General features: G+C 51.5%; 1 protein-coding gene across 2 annotated transcripts; it reads right to left on the minus strand.

Moving 5' to 3' along the window:
• Positions 1–1,919: 1,919 nt before the first annotated feature.
• Positions 1,920–16,328, minus strand: FAM76A (family with sequence similarity 76 member A). Of its 2 annotated transcripts, XM_040086219.2 has the most exons (10): positions 16,213–16,328; positions 15,022–15,086; positions 14,133–14,187; positions 13,423–13,575; positions 12,376–12,533; positions 11,897–11,983; positions 10,975–11,106; positions 5,670–5,805; positions 5,132–5,233; positions 1,925–3,795 (listed from the first exon to the last, which is right to left on the minus strand). In XM_040086219.2, exons 1-10 carry the CDS (start codon positions 16,291–16,293, stop codon positions 3,709–3,711), a joined length of 1,056 nt encoding a protein of 351 aa, XP_039942153.1. In that variant the 5' UTR covers positions 16,294–16,328; the 3' UTR covers positions 1,925–3,708. The 2 variants fall into 2 exon arrangements, with proteins under 2 accessions (XP_039942155.1, XP_039942153.1); XM_040086221.2 differs by lacking the exon at positions 10,975–11,106 and having other exon boundaries at positions 1,920–3,795.
• Positions 16,329–22,322: the final 5,994 nt, after the last annotated feature.

A 22,322-nucleotide genomic window follows, 5' to 3' on the forward strand; every position in this document is an offset into this window, starting at 1 on the left:
ATCAGAAGACACGAAGGGCTGTGCCAGGAGGACATTTGTCCCAAAGATGACTCCTGCATGTCGAGCAGGGGCAGGAGGGGCCAAGCACGGCTGGGTGGGCACAGAGCTCCAGGTTTTGGAGCAGCACAGGACCCCCCATCTGCTCATCAGCCCAATGGGCAAGCACTAGGTTACCTGCAGCCTCAGGACTTTTCCTGGCTGGTTCCTGATGCTCCTGCTCATGTAGCAGTTGGCTCAGGCTGTCAGCAGCACGTCCCTCCTCTCACAGCAGCCTGGTACAGGGAGTGTCCGGCCACCACCGCCGAGCTGCCAGCGGCTCAGAGCCTCCCACGCTCCCAGGCCATGCTGGGCAGTGCAAAACAGCTTCAGCATCCCACAGAATCATGGAATTGTTCAGTTCAGAAAAGCCCTCAAGATCATCAAGTTTAACTGTTAGCCCAGCACTGCCAAGGCCACCACTAACCCATGTCCCCAAGTGCCACATCCACATGGCTTTTAAATCTCTCCAGGGATTTAGCAACAGTAGGTAATTATTTTGGGATTGAGAGTGGCCTGGTTACCATCCTGCTGACTGGACAGGACTGCTGTTCCAGGAAAGCTAAACAGCAAGGGAAGGCCAATTGCTTAAGGTGTGTCACCTCAGAGGGAAGTTGGCTGGGGACAGCTCCTGCTTTTTCACCAGCTGCTGGTTTTGGGCAGCCCAGATTCTGAGAAGGAAGGGAAGCAACAGAGACCACACAGGGACACTCTGAGGGAACACCTGAGGCAGGTAAAACATGGAATATTGTTTCAGTGTTTCTTTTCCCTACATGCTCTGGTCAAAGATCAGGAGCTGGACTGTCACTGTGGCTGGTCACCCCACTACAGTGGGAGAACCTGCGGCATTAGGGCTTTGTGGGCTGGAAGAAAGAAGCCCAGAGCGTTTGTGGGGTGGAGAAGGGAATTAGAATAATGGAATCATTCAGGTTGGAAAAGATCTTTAAGAGCATCCTGTCCAACTGTTCCCCCAGCACTGGGGGCCACCACCTAACCCTCATCCCCAAATGTTACATCCACAAGGCTTTCACATTCCTCCAGGGATGGGGGCTCCACAACTTCCCTGGGCAGTCTGTACTAGGGCTGGACAGCCCTTTTCCATGTTAAAATTTTCCCTGATATCCAATCTAAACCTTCCCTGGCATACCTTGAGGATGTTCTCTCTCATTTCCTCTGCAGCTGCACTGTTCAGAGGCATGGAGGGAAGGTGACTCCCAAGGTGATCCTGGCCCACAGGAGCTGCCAGCACTGCATCAGGATTTCTGCACTGCAGGCAGAGGGATGTGGCTACAGCAACATAAACATTAGAAACTGTGGTTTGTACTGGTTTGTACTGGTTTGTACTGGTCAGTGATCCTCACAGCTCTGGGAGCAGCAGCAGGAGGGAGCTGCTATCCCCATGTGCTCCTGGAGACTGGGTATGAATAAGGTAAAGGCTCAAAGCTAAAACCTCTTTAGACTCTCGGACCTCTGGAGATTTCCTTGAAAAAAGACAAGGGGCAGCTGAATTTCCTTCATGGAAATCTCATGGGAAAAGGGAAAACCTCCATGCCAAAGGAGCAGGTCTCTCAGTCTGTGCCAGTTGTATCCCCTTGCTGAGTTCAGGAATAAATCTCATCAGACACAGCCGGATGGGTCCTGGGAAGCTGGATGTAACCAAGTAACCAGGATCCTAGCAACAAGCTTGATGTGAGGATTTAAAGATAGAAAAAAAAAATGTAGGAGCAAAGCAAACAATGGGAAAATACTGTCTCCTTCCCCTAACTCCCAACCCTAGAGCATGAGATAAATCAGCTCCAGGCAGGGAGAGGTACTTTGGTCATTTTGTTGGTTTTTTGGTTTTTTTTTTTCTCTCTTTTCAAAGCAAAAAAAGTATCACTCACAGATGAGGATTTTTTTTTCAAACCACTTTTACAGGTGTCATTTGTACAAATCAAAGTGTCCCTTGAAAATCTCATTATTACAAACATACAAAGAAACGATGTTGGTGCTACAAATCAGCTACACCACGGCAGGAGCAATTTATCACGATTAAAAACCCAACTGAACGGTATTTACAGGGCCTTTCTCCCTCTTTTAATTTCTGTATGTTGAGGGAAGGAAAAAAAGCAAAGCCCACAGTTAAAAAAAACTCCCACCAATGCACTTCATTTTCTAAAAGTATAAAATTGGGTGAGTTTTTCCAGCTGCCACACTCAGGCAAAGTGCAACAGTTTCTGGTTTTGCTTGTTTTCACATCAAAAGTCTCTTAGAAAAACCAAAAACAAGCACATGGCAGTGTCCGATGAAACGTGTTCCTTCCGTGCCAGAAGCCAACACCATCCCAAAAAAGTGCCTTTGAGTAAAATCAACTTTAGTAACAAATAAGAAAGAAAAGGATGAAAAAAGTAATCACAAGCTCTAGTTAAAAGCTTCATCAAAGCCCTGACGGAGCAGCCGCCCTGCAGCAAAAACATGAGTTCTCTTACCTACCTTCAGCCCTGAGATGTTTCTCCACTCCCTGACTGGAGTTCAGGATGTCGAGGAGCTCCCGGCAGCCCGGAGTTGTGTTGTGCTCCCCCTCCAAGTGCTTTTTATCCACCACCATCACCCCAAAAGAGGTGCCTGGGGGGACCTATCCCAGCTGGTCTGGCTGTAAGGGTCAGTGGCAGCACGTCCCTGGTACAGGGAACTCTCATAGCCCTTTGATCCTGCTGGTTTGGAATCAGCAGTGAGAAAAAAATCCCTGGAGTGCCCCAAAAAACACTCCCTGGCTCGGGTCGCTGCCTGAGTTAAGTGCTTTCTTGGAGCCAACCTGGCCCCTGCATCTGGAAGGGGCAGGGAAAGGGGGAAGAGAGGGAATATCTGAGCCTTGAACTTTCTTTGTGTAAAGAAATGGAGTAAGAGAGACTTAATCGCACCAAGCTGCAGAAATCATCAAAATCCCAGGGGTTACCGTGTAACCAGGGCACTGGGAGGATGGAATTCTGGAATTCTGGGTGGGTTGGGGGCTGTGTCATTCCACTTTGGCTCCCAACCCAAAAGCTCTCATCAGAAAAACAAGGAAACACAAAACCAGGCAGTTCGGTTTGCAAAGCTGACAGAGAAGAGAAGAAAAAAACAAACCACAAAAATCTTCCAAGATAAATACACGGCCCCCATTTTGGAAGCATCTTCAAAAAGCTGGATCAGCTGTTGTCAGCAGTGGCACAACTTTCCAGGAACATCTGTTGGGCTGGTGAGTTCTCAGCTCTCTTTTTAAAAAAGGAACAGTTCAAGGAAAAAAATAAAAATCCAGCTCCCACCACCACACACAGCTCCCATTTTATCTGCAGAACAACTGGCCACGGCAAATCCCTCACAGCAGCAGGCTGGGAACCAGCAAGGAGCCACTAATGCAGCAGGTTCCTGTTTGCTCATGGAAAGGGCTGGCAGTGGTAGCAACTGGTTAGGAAAAGATTTCTTCCAGGAAACAGTACTTGAGGGGGGATTTAGGAAGGCTGGGACCTCTCCCCATGGGTCGAAACCGGCCACACTCAAGCATGCTGTCGGAAGGAAACGCGTCAGGAATTCCCGTGGAGTCCACAGCGGTGGGACAGCGACAGCGCGGAGGTTTGGGCTTCCAGAGATCCAGCAGGTCTCCCAGCCTCCTCTGCTAATGCTGGGGAAAGCTCCCAGGTTGGGGGTTTGGCTTTAAGGGGAGGTTATTGCTCCTGACTTCTCAGGCTTTTTGCCTTTTGACAAGGCAGCTGCTTGCTTCAGGAGCTCTCTGTTCTTGGCCTGGAAAAGGGGAAAATGGGGGTTTAGTGGCATGGGTCATCATTAGCTCTTGGGATCCCTGTGCAGAAGCTGCTGACATCCTGAACACAGGGGGAAAGGAGGGCAGATGTTGAGCTCACCTCGAACCTCCTGGAGAGGGCTCTCCCAAACCAGCCCCACAGGAAAAGACAAAGACAAAATGATAAAACCCACGAGACCATTCAAAAATTAATCATATGAAGAGTTCAAAGCACCGACAATACACTGAGAGGACCTGAACTTTGATTTTTTGCAATCACTGAGAAAGGTTTCCAAACACTCAACCAATACCAGCAGAAATAAAACGTCTGGACACCAGAGAGGTCAGGGCAGTCCCAGCCTGGGCTGAGCACAGGCATGGAAACCCCCAAGGGGTGGCTGGGCCACACCTGCTCCTGGATCTGACACTCCTTTACCTTCAGAAACAGCACATCCAGCCCTCTCCACACCACATTCCAACATCCCAGCCTTCAGCCAGGCAGAAGAACGTGCCCTCTGAAGGGATTCTCACAGGCACCAGCACACTGAGAGCAGCTGGAGGCCCCACACCTGCCTGCCACTGGGATACTTCCCCAGAGTGGGTGTGAATGGACGAGGGACTGTTTCCTCAGAGGCAACAGAAGCCTTTTGTCTCATCCCCTCCCATACCTCATTGCTGGGGCTTTAGATCTTTATATACCCAGAGTAATTAAAGGGTGCAAAGTTCATTTCTGTGTCTGATTTCTTCCCCTTTGACCTGATCTCTTCGATGGCTCAAGCTATTCATGCTGATAGTCTGCTGTATTTCCACAGCCATGACAAGAATCCTGCTCTCCCTGCTTCCATCAGCTCAGGGACTTCTTTATTTGCACTACAGATACAGGGCTAAAAGAACTGCCAATTGTTCCTTTGTTTTCTCTGGTTACTGCTCACACAAATCACAGGGAGGTGATTTAGAGGTTCAGGGAGCCGACAAAGGTTCTACTGACAGGAGAAACAGGTTCAAACCTGATTTTGGCAATAAATAAAATGAGTTTGATGGTTCCTGTCTAGTCCATAAGGGACACAACATAGCACTTTACAGCACAGTAAGTGTGAACCTGAGTAGAGAGCAGAAAGGCGGGTGTAAATGGTGGTTGGGATGCAATGCAGAGCTGAGGAGGGGCTTGCCTGGCAGCACAGAGGCTGTAGAACAGGGAGAAGCATTAGCAGGAGCTGTGTGCTCATGGGGTGTTCTGACCAGGAGTGTCCTCAGTTCCTCCTGGACAGAGCTCAGGAATGTCCTCAGTCACTCCTGAATACAACACAGCTCAGCAAATTAAACCGAAAATGCCGTCACCTGTAACTGCTCCATGACCTCCTTGTGTGTCTTCTCCATTTGGTTCATCTTTGCCCTCATCTGTGATTCCTGGTACTGCAGGTCAGCTTTCAGCTCTGTGATCTGTGCAGAAACCAGAAGGAGGAAGTGAGCTGCAAGAGGCAACAAGTGCCCTCACCACAGACCCTGCTGCCACGGAAAGTGCCTCTGCAGAAGGTGTGTGAGACTGGCTGAGGGCACAGACACTGCAACGAGACCTGAACCGTGTCACTGAGAGCACACAGCAGCAGCAAGGGCCAGCACTGCATTTCTCCAAGCAGCAGAATGTTTGTTCCCAGTCTTGCCCACACACAGAGGTCTCCATGAGAGTGGTCAGGAAATGACCCTTTATGCAATGAGATCCCCTGGGTGGGTCCAGAGAGCCTCTTTGGCTTTGGAAAGGAGGCAGCTTGTAAAGAGCCAGACATGTTAACTCCGAGATAAAAAGCCAGGCTGTGTCAGAGTGTGATCTGTGAGAACATGTCAGCCTGCTGGGGAGGAAGCAAGCCAAGGACTGTACCTTCTTCTCCTTCTCCAAAATCATCTGATCCTTCTGGTGAAGCATCTTTTTTAAAGTAGCCACTTCCTCTTTCAGCTGGGCAATGATGACAAAGTGGTCGGTGCCAGGGGAGTCCAGGGCGAGGTCCGGAGAAAAACTGCAGCAAAGAACAGGGAGAGGCTCTCAACAAAATCCTCCTCTTCACTGAGGCAGGGAAACTCCCACAGATGCACTCAAAGGAGAATGGGAATCATTTAATGATCATTCGTGATCCTTTTTCAAACCAAAGAGTTGAAGACAGCAATAAGAGAGAGACTTAAACTTTATGCATCCCCTTGGAAATCTCTTTGCTCACAAGCAGTCCTTGGATGCACTGCAAAACTTCCCACTGAATGTAAACAAACATTCTGGCAAGGAGGGGACATGAAAGAGAAACAAATAACCTCCAAGTTCAACAAACAGAGCAAAGGGAAACAGCTGAATTGTCCTGAGCAAGAAAAAGGGGTAAAAAAACATACTGGAACTTGTAATATGATTCTGCCACGACAAAGCAATTTAGGGAGGAACCTTCATTATTTCAGAGTAGGAAAAACTCTCCAGGAAGACAGAGAAACGGGTGAGCACATCACCTGTACATCAGCAGGTAAATCTCTAAATCTAAGCAAGCATCAGCAGAGTTATCTGTGCGTGAGTCACTGCTGCACTGGTAAATCACAAACCTCCCCACCAGAGAGCCAGTGCCCCAGGCAGGCACACGCACTCTTGTGCTACAGGAATATGCCAGATCATAAGATACAGCAAGCTGCAGCCACGAGGCCCAGGGACTCCACCTGCCTGCTGTTCCATCCCTAAAGCTGATTTTTTTATCTCCTCATGTTCACACTTCCAGCCACACGCACCTGAAACTGCTGCACAAAAATGGAACAGTAATAAGACAACAAAAGACATCTTCACCTAAAAGGTAACTTCAAGTCAGGCTGTTATCAGATAAATAAAGAAGTCACCCAGAGCCTGACTTCTTTTTTAAAGCCTCCAGGGTAGGTCACCACTCAGCTCTAAAGCTGGGAGCTGCAGCAGAGTGGGAAAGGCATGGTGTCAACCCAAAATTCTGCCACTCTCAAGGATGTTTCTGCCTCGGAGCTTCCAGTCCCCAGCCTGTACCCTAAGGCAGAGAGTATTTGCTGCTCACTTCACACGGGGTCTCCTCTAGCACCTGGAAATGATCCGTTTTCTAATTAAAAGCACTACAGTCTGCTTTGACAGGACTCATTAGTAAGGACGTGGCAGGGGAAAAGGCTCACTCCCCCACTGTGCTGGGGATCTACAGAGGGAATCTAAGCAGATCTGAGAGTCAGAGCATGGCCCTGAGGCACTGGGAGAGAAAACCTGGCAGAGGAAAATGCAGAACTGAGGGTCTGCAGGAGACAGCCCGCAGCAGGAGAGCCCTGCATGGCTAAAACATGCTGACAGTCCACACTGAGATGTGGCAGTGCTCTGGGCACGCTGGATCCAGCTCTGTGCTAGGCAGGGAGGTTCATACCCACACACCAGCAGAGAACAGCTCCATTTTAAAACTTTCCCAATAGTTTTCCCAAGTGGAGGCTGTTCAAGATGATGGTGGGTGCTCCAGCACCTTCCTGTGTACAAGCATGTTATTAACAGCGGCTTTAATTTCCCATTCAGTGCAAATATGCCGGGGAGAAGAGAAATAAATAAAATAAAAAAAACAAACAACCAAAACAACCCACCACCCCCCAAAAACACAACAACAAAAAAACCCCACCCAACAGTCTCCAGAGAGAAAAGAAAGGCTTCCTCACTTGATTCTCTCTGGTTGAAAACAATCCCTTGACACACCATTCCTTTGCCCAAGCACGCTTCTCTCCTGCCATGCCCTGGGGTGATAAAGAGTGCCAGGACATGTCCACATTTCCCTGAGCAGCTCTAGCAGGAACAATCCCCTGCCTGGCAGCTGCTGCTGCCCAGCACATTGCAAAGCCAGGAAGGTGAGAGCCAGCCCTGCCACCCAGTGGGGAGAAGGAAGGGACAGGATGGTCACCAGCCTTACACAGAGCACCCATCCCTGCGGCTCCCAGAGCTCTGCACCCACCAGTGGGGAACAGCCGGCTTGAGATCTCCTCCTGGAGGGGTATAAAATACCAGGCAGGAATTGTGCTGTCCAGTCGCTGCAAAATTCCCCTTCAAATGTGTGAAGAAATAAAGAAGCAGATATTTTTCCTTCCTCTTTTGCATTTTTTTAAAGGCTGACAAGATAGTCATGAAAGGTTCCTCTGTCTTTAACCCCATATTACAGAAGCAGCCTGAGATTCCAAAATTCAAAGGAAAACTGCCAAACACAAGTCGGTCCTTTCCTTTAACAAACACATCAAGAATTAAAACAACCAACCAACAAAAAAAAAATAAAGCCTCTACAAATAAGCTCAAGATCCAGCCCCTTGGGATAGGTCAGGGGGACATGAGCTCCCTGTGTTGGAACAGCCTAAAATGCACACCGCTAATTAAAGGGAAATGATGAGCTCCTGGTGTTTTCAGCAGAGACAGAGGACAAAAATGGAGCTGTTCCCAAGGCACCTGCCTCTCTCTATTGCCTGGAACAGAAACCAAATCAACTGCCTGAACTCCACACCCATTAAATGGTGGAAATTAGGCAAAGGAAACACCAAGCTTAAAGATTTTGCTATTCAAGTCAGGCTGGCGTGAAGACACACAGCCCAGGCACTAAACCAGCATCCACATTTCACCTTAGACAAAAACCACTGGCAGAGCTGCCTCCAGTTCTGGGCCCTCAATATCAGAAGGATGTGGAGCTGCTGGAACAAGCCCAGAGAAGGCCACAAGAGATGTTCCAAGAGCTGGAACCACTCCGCTCTCAACTTAGGCTGGGAGAGCTGAAGGTGTTCAGCCTGGAGAGGAGAAGGCTCCAGGGAAACCTCAGAGCCCATTCCTGTGCCTAAAGCGCTCCAAGAGAGCTGGAGAGGGACTGGGGACAAGGGCCTGGAGTGCCAGGACAAGGGGGAATGGCTTCCTGCTGCCAGAAGGGAGGGAGAGATGGGATATTGGGAAGGAATCCTTCCCTGTGAGGGTGGTGAAGCCCTGGCAGAGTTTGCCCAGAGCAGCGGCAGCTGTCCCATTCCCTGCAAGTGTCCAAGGCCAGGTTGGACAGAGCTTGGAGCAATCTGGGACAGTGGAAGGGGGGCATTCTGCCCATGGAGGGGGGCAGAATGAGATGAGCTTTAAGGTCCCTTCCAACCCAAACCATTCTGGGATTCTTGTGAAAAACATCCTCTACTCAGTGCAGTACAGCACAAGTCACAGAGCTTTAAACCATGCCAGGACTCTCCTATGCAAATAAGAATCTTTTTACAAATGAACTTCACTGCTGAGCATCCTGAGGAACTGCTGCCCTTCCCCTGCCAGCAGTGCTGTCACTGCCTGGTGTTACAAGCACAATTTAGCACCTTGTCTGCAGTGACAGGAGAAGGGACCGCAGTGTGCTCATCTGCAGAGTCTGCAGCATAAAAACACTTCGCCAGCACTGGCACAAGAGGACACCGAGACTGCCCCAGTCAGGACCAGCACAGCTCCAGGGGCTGAAGGTGAAGCCAGCGTGCTGGGCAGCACAAACCACGGGGCACTGGCAGCACAGAAGGATTAATAAGGTCAGGTCTGCTGCAAGATGTGCTGCGAGTCACTGGGAGAGAAAACTACTCCCAGTGCAGTGGGGACAGAGGTGTTTGCTCCTCCCAGAACTCATCCAGAACAAACCATTCAACACCACCCCTGAAATAAGTGTTGGAAATCACCCTGTCCACATATCATAGCCACTGAGAGCAACAGCCGCTCTGAAGCATGTAAACAAAAACACAGTACAACACAGTAAAGGAATTTCCACCATATCCAAGAAGGAGCAATAATTTCAGGTAAGCTGGACCCTGGTTGAAGGTGTTGCCAAAGTCAACTGAGCTCAAACATGCCCAAATTTTGCCCAGCTGAAGGCTACACCAGGGGTTTGGCTGGAGCCAGGGCACAGGAAGCTGGGGCTGACCTCAGCAGGGAGGAGGTGCTGGTTGTGTCACTTTACTCCAGGCTCTGCTCTGCTGCAAACACCCTTGCGCTGCAGCAGACCGTAACTCCACGCTCAGGCTGTGCCCCAGACACCAAGGTGACTCTGGGAGGGACAATCAGATAGTTGTACAACAGGGGAGGGATTTGGGGGTTCACCCTCATAAAAGAACCCTCAGCAACTCCAAACCCACACCTAAGGAACCCCCATTATTATTCCACTCAAGACATGCAGCCATTTGTCTATTTAAGGCAGCTGCAGCTTGCCTTTTCTGCTGCACGTCACTGAAGCTCTTTAGTTGCTAAATTTACACTTGGTTTGTTACTGGAACTCATCAAAAAAAGCCTGTGGCGAGGCCTACAGCCTTGGCAGGAGCCAGACTGACAACATCTGACATGAGAGCAAAAGGAAGGCCCTTGATTCCTTCAATACATGCTCCTGTTTTCCAAGTAAATGGCTGACCAGCCCAGAGCACAGGACGTTTTGTTTTTTAAATATTTTCAAGCCAGCAGGGCTGTTACAATGAGTTGCCCATGATTTAATGAGAAGATAAAAACAGCTGGTGCTGTCCTACAGCCCAGAGCAGCCTCCTCTCTGGAGGGAAAGCTGCACCAGTACTGATGGGCTGCACCACTTCTACCAGGGCCCTGTTTCCATTCTTTCCTCTGGTTCCAGCAGCACTGAAGGTAACTGAACTCTAACCCCACTGCACTCAGCACTACTCCTAAGTCACAACTAGTCCTTAAATTTTCCCAGCTTTTAACTGAAAATGCTGTTCAGATGACAAAAGATCTTTGAGAGAACTCTGTGGGAGCCACAACCCTACAAAATTTTTAAAGTTCTATTTCACAGAATCATAGAACTCCAGAATGGTTTGAGTTGGAAGGGTCCTTAAACTCATCTCCTTCTTCCCCCTGCCACGGGCAAGGTCACATTCCACTGTCCCAGGCTGCCCCAAGCCCCATTCAAGCTGGCCATGAACACTTCCAGGGACGGGGCATTTCCCACAGGAGCACTTCACAGTGACAAGGTGTCAACATATCTATTGGAGAGATCTGTGATCTCAGAGACATTGAAGGCAGGTAGAGGTTAATTAATTCCCAGTGTACCAAACCCTTCGGCACTAACGGTGTCTGTGCTCCCAGATCCCTGCTGTTTAGAAAGAGATCCAGTGAGAGGGAGAGTTCCCGTGTATGAGGCAGTTCCCAGGGAGGGAGGGGAGAAAACAATAGGTGATCTCACTTCAGGATGTCAATGCCTTGAGCAACAGGACAATGGTGGGCCCCGAGAGTCTGTTGGGAAGCAGCCCACTGCGCCAACGTGGACGGGGCCCTCTGGATAAGGGGGCAAAGCATCTCGGGAGAGGAAGGAACGCTGAGAATCAGAGAGGAAAGGCAGGAATGAAAATATGCATGTACAAGACCATAAAAATACAAATCAATCTCCTGTTTCTGCTAGTGACTCCCATTCTGCTGCACAGGCAGCCGGCATCAACGTGATCCAGCACCAAATGTGACAGCAGAATGGGGTCGGATGCTCTCCTAGAATCCGAGAACCATGGAATGGTTTGGGCTGGAATGAATCTTAAAGAGCATCTTGTTCCATCCCCCTGCCATGGGAAGGACACCTTCCACTAAACCAAGTTACTCCACAACCCGTCCAACCTGGCCTGGAACACCTGCAGGATGGAGAGTCCACAACCTTTCAAGCAAAGCTGTTTGATTGCTTGTCTCTCCCCCAGGAAAGGCCATGGGAAATGGGTCTGGATCTTCTCCTGTCCTCTGAGGCTCTCCCTGCAGATCAGTCTGACAGACCTCAAAGCACAAAACCTGAAGAACTCACCAGCCCCTCTCTCCCTGTGACTGCAAAGAGATGATAAAGTTGGTCTGGCTGCAGTTTTCCTGACTGCTGGGGAGTTCAGCCAACCATCACCTCCATCCTGCTCCAACCAGGCAGGTACAGGTGCTCAGTATTCTTTTCCTGATCAAATCTATGCCTAGATTCCAGGGAGCACTGGACTGCCAGGTTCTAGGGCAGCCCCTTGAGGTCTCAAAGCCCAAGGCCCCTGTTCTAGCATAAGAGCTTCCTGTTATTCACACTCTGTCTTATATAAACTCAGCAAACAAAACCACCCGCCCACAATTTCCCCATGTAACAGGCTCACCTGTCACCATTGGCAGAAATGGCATCAAACTTGGCTTTCTTCTTTGGGATTTCATTCTGAATGGAAGACGTGGATAAGGTTTTCTGGCTAGAAAAAGGAGGAAATTGTATGTCAGAACCTGAATGACTTAAGACAGAGAGGCAGATAAATATTCCCACCCACTATGATCCTGTAAAACAGTATTTCCCAGTGCTAAAACGATTAAAAAATCATTCCTTGAAGAGTAACTGGCGACTAAAAATAAACAGAAAACAATGAGTCAGAGCAGCACGTAGGTGAAGGACTCCTGTTTAAAATCCTCATTTTAATCATTGAATTTTACTAATGCAACTTCACTTTCACCGTGTACGAGCTGAGTAAGCTGGATCACTAAAAAGCACAAGGCTGCACCAGCACAGTGAGGTTTTCAAACAAGCAAAGCGTGACTTAGCCAGGCCCTCCTCAACTCAGCCCCTGCCCAAACCCTTCCCCGAGGTTACCTGTTATAGTGGCTGCCACTGCTGAGCCTGCTGAACTGCTGCTTCTCCTGCAGGCTGGCTCGGGAAGAACTGCTCAGGTGTTTGCACTGCTCTTTGGTCTTCTGCAGGACTCGTTTATAGGACAATGTGCACAACCAGCACAGCAGTTTTCCATCCACCTGGAAGGGGAGAAGAGAAAGAAGTTTTGGTTTTTCATCCTGCCCACAAAGCAAATGCAGAGAAGGCGAGAAGTACTTTCAAGCTTAGGGTCACATATGAACAAGCAAGGACTCAAAAGGATCCTTTGAATGGACAGGCAGACACTGGAGACCAAAACAGCAAGGGTGTCTGCTCCAGGAGGCTCAGCAGGGCACCGATTAGCGCTGCAGCATTCCAAACAATAGCTGTTTACAGTTTGCCTCGGGAAGACACGCCTTCTACTGAGCACTCAGGGTGTTTGAGCACAGCGTGTACAGAAGCCAGGGAAGAGGCTTCGTAGTGGAGGTATGACACTTGTAGCTCGTCAGACTATGGAACATTCCCCATTCCTCTCCCCGAACAGCACCTCACACTTCATTCAGAGGTCTCTGCTCCCCCGCCAGCTCTTGGGCCAAATTCAAGAGATCTTTCTTAGAAGATCTGGCAGAGGCACATAGGGGTTCAAAGATTAAACAGCTCTAAACCAGAGCAAAGCTCAGCTCTAGAAAAACACTTCATAACCAAGAGACACGGATCATGGAATGGTCTGGGTTGAAAGGGACCTTAAAGCTCATTCAGTCCCACCCCCTGTTACAGGCAGGGAAACCTTCCACTGTCCCAGGCTGCTCCAAGCCCTGTCCAACCTGGCCCTGGACGCTCCCAAGGATGGAGCAGCCACAGCTGCTCTGGGCACCCTGTACCAGGGCCTCACCACCCTCACAGGGAAGAATTTCTCCACAATATTCCACCTAACCCTGCCTTTCCTCCTTGTCCTGTCAGAAATGCAGCAGAAGATGTAAAGAAGACAGACACAGGATCACTGTGATCAGCCCTTTTACCTTTTCTGCCTTTTTTTACACAAATACTGACCTTCTTCCTGTCATCCTTCCGGTCAAATGCACACTGCTGCTTGCACTGCTCACACGAGTGAGGAGGGCCATACTTCTTCTCCGAGTTGGTGCAACGCTGGCACTTGTTTCCAATAAATGCTGCTATGATGTTGCAGTACTGGCAGGGTTTTGGCTTTAAAAAATAAGAACAACTGCTACAGCCTTCTAACTCCAATAGTACACTGCTGGTTCCCATTCTCCCCATAATTTCAAAACTTTTATTTCTTTATTCTACACAGAGTACAAAGCTGATCCAGGAGACAAAACTCCATTTGGATCCCTGGTCTTCAGCAAAGTGCATTTTGCCATGGCACTCAGACCATTTATCAGGTGCTGTTAAATCTTTAGAAAAATGTCTAACACTGAAATAGAACCAATCAAAATCTCTATTTCAGATTTCAGACAAGCAGGAAATAAAGATTTATCACTGCTTCCTGCAGCAATCTCAGTCTGTGTAAGCACAGTCTCGTTTCCACTGGGTATCGAACAGATCATTTCCTGGCTTCAAACAACGCAAAGCCCTTTTTTGTGCTAAAAGAAGAGAAAAAGTCAAAGCTTCACGCTTGAGTGACCCGTATTATTGATCAGTCATGCTCTTACAGCCCAGCCAGTCCATAAACTGCTCTGGGATTTCAGCAGGATAAAGACAAGAGAGATGAAAGGAAGAGAGGCTGAGCCCCCCTCACTTACTGTGCCATAGAGCTTCACATTCTGAGCACACTTCTTGCATATCGTGTTGGTTTTGCTGTTAAGAAGGACAGATGATTCTATTAACACATTCCAAAAGGAAAATGAAACCTCTGTGTTTAGCATGCCTGCTTCAGATCCCAGGATCCCTGTGTAGCATCCCAGCCTCCCCTCGGCTCTGTCTCTGGTGATGAGGCTGGATTCAACCTCTCTAAGGACTCAGATACCAAAGTGCTTCTCCTATCCCCGTCTGGCTGAGGATAAATGCCCAAAAAGTGGCATTACTAGGAGGTATCTCTTAATTAAGGCATCCCCAGATGACACCGGGTTTTTGTCCATACAAACACAGGATTTGATCACTGACTAATTGGCAGCATGAGTGATTCAGCATCAGGGCAGGCTCCAGTCTGGAGGTCAAGGCAGGAAAGGACAGAGGTATATTTGTCCAACAAACACAGAAAGGAACACCTCACACAACGGCCACACAAAGCTCTGGGTTTTACCAATCCCCCCTCTGACAGCTACACAACTTGTCAAAATGCAGTAAGACAAGAGCCCGGCTAAAGGAAACACTGCAGGAAATAAATGTTGGATACCAGACATCAGGTAAGAGAAAAACTCATGGGAAGGTGCACCCAGATCCCTCCCTGGAATATGCATCTTGAGGTCTGACTGAAGGAAACAAAACGAAACCCTAAGCAAAAGGTGTAATCCAAGTGCACTACAGACACTCCAACTTGCCCAGCAGACCTTTGGAGGTGGCCAAAGGTCCCCCAAGTCTCGCACAGCAACAATCTACAGGTTAAGGCTCAGTCACTGAAGGTGAAGCACTATAATTCCCCAGGTGTGATCTACACAAAACCTGTATGTGTCCAGTTCAGCAAGCATTTACCTTTCCTGTTGGAATTCAGTCCTGCAGTAAGTGCATTTAACAATGGGATGAGCAATCCGGCACTCCTGCAACAACAGAAGCGTTTCATGAGGTGCAGTGCTGCTCCCCAAATCCCAGATCTCCTGCTGCCCTCCACATCCACACACCTGCAAACACTTCCTCCCTGTACAGTCATGCTGAGAGAAGAGGAAGGGTGATGGGAATGGCATGTGTCACAGGTGAGCCAGGCATGAACTGAGATCCACCACCGGGGCTCATTTGTGCCTCACACCCACAGAGCAGGGTCACGGGGTGGCCCCGGCTCCCAGGGCAGGAACACACAGCTCTGCCTCAGGTATTCACCGCCTTCCTCTTATTCATCTGGCTGTGCTCTCCTCCCAGCTTTCTGAGATTCCCTTATGTTAATGGGCTTTGTCCCAGCCTCAGTGATCCCAGGCCGCTCAGTTCCTGCCCCTTGTTCCCTATTTCCTCCTTCATCTTTTTCTTCCCCACTCCTTCAGACTGTCCCCAAAACCCATCTTACCCCTTTCAAGGTACCATCAGACCTCCTGTAAATGTGCCCAGGTCCTCCCAGGCCTTTGCTCAGGCACAGCTCCCACCTCGTCTCTGTTCCCCACAACAACCCCATGACTTCCACTCTGACACCCTCCAAATACTCCCAGCCCCTCCAAACTGCCTTCAGTGCCCTCAGGTCCCCCTGACAAACAGCTCCCCTAAAGAGCCCTTCAACACATGCCCCTAACAGACCCTAGGCTTTAGCCCCATGCTCCAGCCCCTCAAAACCTCCCCAAAGCTCCCAGGGCCTCACTCACACCCTCCCACTGCACACCCATAGACCACAAAGGGACACCTCAAGGCCCCAGTCTTCATAAATACTCCCGGGATCTCCCCACAAACAGGTCCCCAACTAGCCTCAGTCCCTTTAAGAGCCCCCAGACCTCTTAAAAACACTCCCTTGCTTCCTCTCCCTCACAAACAATGCTCCAGGAGGCCCTTTACCCCTCAAATCCCCTCCAAATCCCCTCACAGACCACCCCTCTCAGATCTCCTCATAGATCACCCCCCATTTGCCTCGCAGCCCCCCTCAGACTCCTCTCCCATCAGCGTCCTCCCACATTAGCCCCCATAAGCTCCCTCACAGACCTTCCCCCACGGCCCCCTCAGAGCCCGCCCCCAGCCCCTCTCCTGGACCTTGCAGAGCTGCTGGCCCTGGCTGAGCGCCTCGAAGGGGAAGCGCTGGTGGCACTTGGTGCAGGCGTACAGCGCCGCCATCCCGCCGCTCCGCTGACAGGCGCGGCCGGCCCGCCCGCCCGGCCCGCGCGGCACCGCCCCCGGCGGCCGCCCATTGGCCGCGCGCCGCGTCAGTCACGGCTCGGCCGCTTTTCATTGGCGAGCGCGCCGCCAGTCGGGGAGGCGGGGCGGGGCGCGGCCGGGAAGCGTTAACGTCACGGGGGACGCGATGACGCAGCCGCTCGGCCCCGCGTGACGCGGCAGCAGGGGGCGGTCGCGCGAGACCGCGCGTGGAGAAGGGGGCGGGGACTGGGAAAAGGGGCGGGACATGGCGGGGGTGGGAACGGGACAGGGCCGGGAATCACCGGGGGATGGACGGGGCTGGGAATGGACAGGGGATGGACATGGCCTGGGGATGGACAGGGGATGGACATGGCTTGGGAATGGACAGGGCCGGGCATCACTGGGGGATGGACGGGGCTGGGGATGGACATGGCCTGGGAATGGACAGGGGATGGACATGGCCTGGGGATGGACAGGGGATGGACATGGCTTGGGAACGGACAGGGGATGGACATGGCCTGGGAATGGACAGGGCCGGGCATCACCGGGGGATGGACATGGCCTGGGAATGGACAGGGAATGGACATGGCCTGGGAATGGACATGGCCTGGGAATGGACAGGGAATGGACATGGCCTGGGAATGGACAGGACCGGACATGGCGGGGGATGGACAAGCTGGATTGGGCTGGACATGGCCAGGGGATGGATAGGGCTGGACAGGGCCGGGGGATGGACAGGCTGGACATGGCTGGACATGGTGGGGGGATGGATGGACGGACAGGGCTGGACATGGCTAGGGAATGGACATGGACATGGCAGGGGTAGGGACAGGGCCGGACATGGCAGGGGATGGACACGGCTGGGAGAATGGACAGGGCTGGACATGGCCTGGGAATGGATAGGGCTGGACATGGCTGGGGCTGGACATAGCCTGGGAATGGATAGGGCTGGACATGGCTGGGGGTGGACAGGGCCGGGGGGTGGACAGGGCTGGACGTGGCCTGGGAACGGACACAGCCAGGGAATGGACAGGGCTGGGCATGGCCTAGGAACAGACAAGGCTGGACAGAGCCAGGGGATGGACAGGGCTGAGCTGAAGTGAGCCAAGGCTGGGAAAAGAGGCTGAGCTTGGCTGGGCTGAGCTAGGGTCGAGTGGGGCTGAGCTGAGCCAGGACAGTGCCAGGAGAAGGGGCTGAGCTGAGCTGGGCCAGGCTGTGCTTGGAAGGGGCTGAGCTGGGTCGAGGAAAGAGCTGAGGGGGGGGTGAAAGGGGTCGTTGCCGGGCTAAAGCATGACAAAGTGGAAGGGAGATCCATGGCTGGCCTGCGATAGGAGAAGGGAGCTGGATTAGGGCTGGGGAGATGAGCTCCTGCAGGGAGGGGAGATCTCTGTGGAGGTGGGTGAAGGTCAGGACTAGAGGAAGGAAGGAAGGGAGCAGAGGAATGTGGGGAGGAGGAGTTGTCTCCACCTTGAGAATGGAGATGAGAAGGAGCAGAGCCGCCCGCTCTCGGGAGGGCTGGAGACACCAGCAGGGCAGGGGCAGCGGGCACATTGTGGCTGGAGGCTTGGGAGGAAGAGAGAATGGGGCAGGAGGTTGTGTCTGCAGGGAAGGGAAAACCTCCATGAGGACGTGCTTCCCCTTTGCTCTGAGTGCAGCAGCTGCAGCTGCTCATCCACGAGTCCCAGGCGCAGCCGTGGTCGATTTTACGGGTGGATCAGCCTCTAAGGGGGAGCAGGGTCACAGCAAACTGCAGCTCCCTGTGCTTCCACCGCAGCTTGGGAGCAGCTCCAGGTGGGAATACGGAAAAGATTTGGCCCCGTTTCATTTTGGGAGTGGGGTTGGACTCGAGCTGCTGCAGCTAGGACAGATCATACACTGCACATATGCAAGAACTGCTCTCTCTTTTTTTATTCCCATCAAGTAGTTGTCATTTTGTACAGCATGACACGGAACAGGTGCTTTGAGAAATGCGGGGAATTAAGGCATTTTGGTGTTAAAAGTTCATTCTAAATCCAAGATGGAATGAGCAAAAGGCAGTAGCTACTCACAGTTGTGTGATCTGCTCCATTTGCTCGACATTCCTGTGCTCCTACACCCTTCCCTCTTTCTCAGACCTTAAAGGATACCTTGAAATCTTTGGAAAACTTCTATCCTTCCCTTTTTTTTTGTTTCCCTGCACCAGATGACAAGAGTATTCCCAGTCCTGGCTGGTGCAAGTGGCGAAGCTGAAATCCGAGCTGCTCAGGCTTTCCCAAGAAGGACTGGGGGAGTGTCTTGGGTTTTTAGCTTGGCTGCGTGGGTGTGCATAATGAACCGGAATTCTGCCGTGCTTGGCTACCTCGGGGACTCGTTTTAATCACCGGGCAAATGTGCTGTGTGTAGGAGAAATACTTAATTTCGTGACATTCGTTGCATTGTGCTGGATGCCGGGTTGTGATTGGGAAATGTCCGTCGGTGGGAAGCAGGGGGCAGAGCTTGGCAGAGCCGGCGGGTGGCTGGGAACAATCGCTGTGCAGGGGCTGCCGAGCTCCAGGGGAGGATTGTGCGGGAGGAGCAGGAGGTGGAGGACTGGGGGTGCTCAGATTTTGGGGGGGGTTGACAGCGCACCTGGAGCGGGGCAGCACCGCCTGCGCTCTGTTACGGTAAATAATGGAATCCTGAGACGGTTTGAGTTGGAAGGGACCTTAAAGACCACCCAGTGCCACCCCTGCCATGGGCAGGGACGCCTTCCTCTATGCCAGGTTGCTCCAAGCCCCGTCCAACCTGGCCTTGGACCCCTTGGCTGTTCTGGACACCCTGTGCCAGGGCCTCACCACCGTCACAGGGAAGAATTTTTTTTCCTCACATCACATCTAACCCTACCCTTCATTTAGTTTGAATCAATTCCCCCTTGTCCTATCAATTAAAAAAAAAAAAAAATCAAATCCTCCCTTATCCTATCAATCAACTGTCAATTTATTTTTTAAAACTAAAAGTCGGGGTGTGTGTTGGGGGGGTGTGGACTGGCAGATACCTGGGGCTGAAGGAAAAGGAATGGTTCGGTTTGAGAACGTGAACAACAAACCTGCCAGAGCAGTCACGGGTGCCAAGGGAGAAGCATTTGGCTGAGGAAGGGAGTTTGTAAAGCTGCTACTGAAGGAAGTGTGAGAAGAAACGCTTGGAAAGCCGCTGCCTCGGTGATTTTCCAGCAGAGCCGCACTGGCAGCAAAGCAGCTTCAAGCCTTCAGAGTTTTAGGAGGCTGTTCAGATTTATCAGATGCGTCCTTTCAGTGTGGAACCATTCGGGTTGGAAGGAATCGTGAAGGTTATCTCTCTCTAATGCCCTGCCATGGGCAGGGACGTCTTCTATTCGTGCCCCAAAAACCTTTGGTTAGCGCGTAAGGCAGCAAAAGCCTCCCCTGGATCGTGATCTTTTGCCATCCTAAAATCTCAGGGGTTTCTATCAAGCTCTTCATGGACCACCTGGCTCTGTCCTGGGGGGCTGAGACCCCTCCAGGATCCCCTTCCCCCCAGCACAGGAGTACTGCTGTGAGCTCTCCAGCAGCCCCTCTGGGTCGCCTGGAGCGTTTGGGAGCCACGAGGTTGCCAAAGCAAGTTTGATTCAGCTGCTGTTCCTTGACACCGTCTGTGGTTCTCTGTAAATCACTAACAGATAATAATTTCATATTCTGGCTCTGCGTATCCCCCGCCTGCTGAATAATTACCTTGTTTTGTGCGAGCCGTGAGAGGTTTTCACAGATAATTCATCCAGCAGGGAAAGGCAGCCAGATTTTGGGCTGGAGCACATTTTCTGGCCACCTGGCATTGCTGCACAGAGGTCTGTGCCGGAGCGCTGCTGCCTCCGGAGGGAAATGCCGTATCCAGGACAGCCGAGGGCAGGGCTAAAAACCAAATCCAGATGAAATCCCAGCCGCCCTTCCTCGGAGGATAATTTAGAAATCCCAGCCGCCCTTCCTCAGAGGATAATTTAGCTTGGCAAACTCAGCCCACCCTGAGTTTGTGCATGTGTGGACAGATTGATCCCACGGATCTGGATGCTCTCACCCACAGAGGAGCTGTTTCACTGGAAACAGAGTTCCTCCCAGGAGCTCTTTGTGGTGGTGACCTCTGTCTTGCCTCGTTCCCCATGTCCTGGGTGGGTGGGTTGGAGCCCAGCATGGAGCTAGGATCTCCCCGAGGTTGCCATCCCCAGCACAGGGCTGAGTTGATGCAGGACAGGAGGAGAAAGGATCATCCCTGTTCCAGCTTATCTCAGCAGCTCCCAAACCCAGGGTGATCGCTGTGCTGAGGGGCTCCAGTCACAGAATCTCAGAACCACTGGGGCTGGAAAAGACCTCTGAGATCATCGAGTCCACCTTTGGACTGATCCCCGCCTTGTCACACAGACCAGTGTCACACAGATCAGTCATTCCTTGGTCTCCTCCAGGGATGGGAACTCCAGCACCTCCCTGGGCAACCCCTTCCAATGCCTGACCACCCTTTCAGTGAAGAATGCGATGTCACAGCCCTGTCCTACAGCCTCCACAGCCCTGATGGAGAGCACGGTGTGCTCACCTTTAACATGGGTCCCGAGGAGTAGCGGCATCTCCATCTCACCACAAACCAGCGTATCGTTGAGGTGGAGGCCACACTTACGGTCACTCGCCTGGGTGGTGATGACTGGCAGCCATTTGGTGAGCATCTTCACGGATCAGGTCCTAAAGAAGCATCAGGAGAGCATCAGGCAGGACAAACGGCCTGTTGGGAGGTCAGGAAAGCCTGGGAGGCGGCTTGGACAGCCTCGAAAGGGCTCAGTGTGCAGGCAGATGTCACCTATGCCCAGTTTAAGTGCCTGAGCACCAACCTCCTGGTTGTCAGATGCCAAAGAGGGGCAGCTGAACAAGGAGGAGGCCCTGAAGGAGTGGGGACCATGGCAAGCACCTAATAGAGGACGGGGGCAGGACTGGAAGCTGACCACTGAGGGCTGCCACCAGTCCTGACCTCAGGACGCCTCCCAAACCACCCCACAGACTGAGGAGGAGGTGGGGTTCTCAAGGTGGGATATGGAAGGTGGGTCCCAAATCCTCTCAGCTTCCACTCTGAGCAGGGCTCGCTCCGTTAAACACCAACCTCAGCTGATATTTCACCACCGAGGTATCAAATCTGGGGAGTTTTCTGCAAGGTGCCTCTTCCAAAAGAAACCTTAAATGCAGAGCTTCAGGCCAACACTGCTTCCAATAAATGGCAGGGCTCGGAGCGGCTGTGCTCTGCTGTGCTCTGCAAAACTCGGGGCCGCTCTGAGGTTTGGGTGTCCAGGGAAGTCTGGAGGTCACAGCTCAGCTGGGCTGAGAGCCAGAGCCTACATCTGGCTCTGCAAACAGCAAACCTCCCTTCAGGTATGTCCTTTCTTATTTCTTTTCCTTTTTTTCAAATATAATAAATAGATAGTTTTTTTAAGTTCCCAGCCATCCAAACTGCCCACACTCAGGACTGCAATATCCCTCATGCCATGAATGCTGAATTTCGGGAAATGCATCCTGGGGGTACAAAACCTCCAGCTCTCAAAGCCACCTCTGTGTTCAGCAGCAGATTCAGGACATCACCTATCCAAAGGGAGCCTGAAAGTCACGGTTCCCTGAAAGTCAAAGCATGTTTTATTGACTGCAGTCAAGAGAATCAAAGATCTGGAGACCTGGACTCCCACGGAATAAACCACATTATTCCTGTGCAGTGATCATTCCTCTCCCAGACGTGAATTCCAGCCAGCCTCCCTGCTGGGGATGATTAAAGACCCCTTCAACAATCAGCAAATTGTCAAATGAGCAGGTGAACAAGTGGAAGAAAACGAGGGGATAGGATGCCCTGCCAGCACTGATGAGAGCAGTTGTGTCACCCGGAGGGAAGCGCAGCTCCCTAGGTGCTGCCAGTGGTTTGCTGTACAAAATTGGGGTGCAGCCGTGGGGGATGACACTTCTCAGCTACCAAAACCCCATTTTGGGGGAAGGCAGAGCCTGTGCAGATGCAGCTAC

The sequence above is a fragment of the Hirundo rustica genome, chromosome 25, assembly GCF_015227805.2.
Source record: "Hirundo rustica isolate bHirRus1 chromosome 25, bHirRus1.pri.v3, whole genome shotgun sequence".
NCBI lineage: Eukaryota > Metazoa > Chordata > Aves > Passeriformes > Hirundinidae > Hirundo > Hirundo rustica.

What these genes read in the sequence shown, in the direction of transcription:
- FAM76A (XM_040086219.2), bottom strand. Translation starts at nt 16,293, where the DNA reads ATGGCGGCGCTGTACGCCTGCACCAAGTGCCACCAGCGCTTCCCCTTC. An exon ending in CAAGGCATTGACATCCTGAA is followed by an intron (nt 5,806 to 10,974) that starts GTGAGATCACCT and finishes TCTTTGCTGCAG; the next exon opens with TTTTTCTCCGGACCTCGCCC. An exon ending in AGGTCATGGAGCAGTTACAG is followed by an intron (nt 3,796 to 5,131) that starts GTGACGGCATTT and finishes CCCCTTTTCCAG; the next exon opens with GCCAAGAACAGAGAGCTCCT.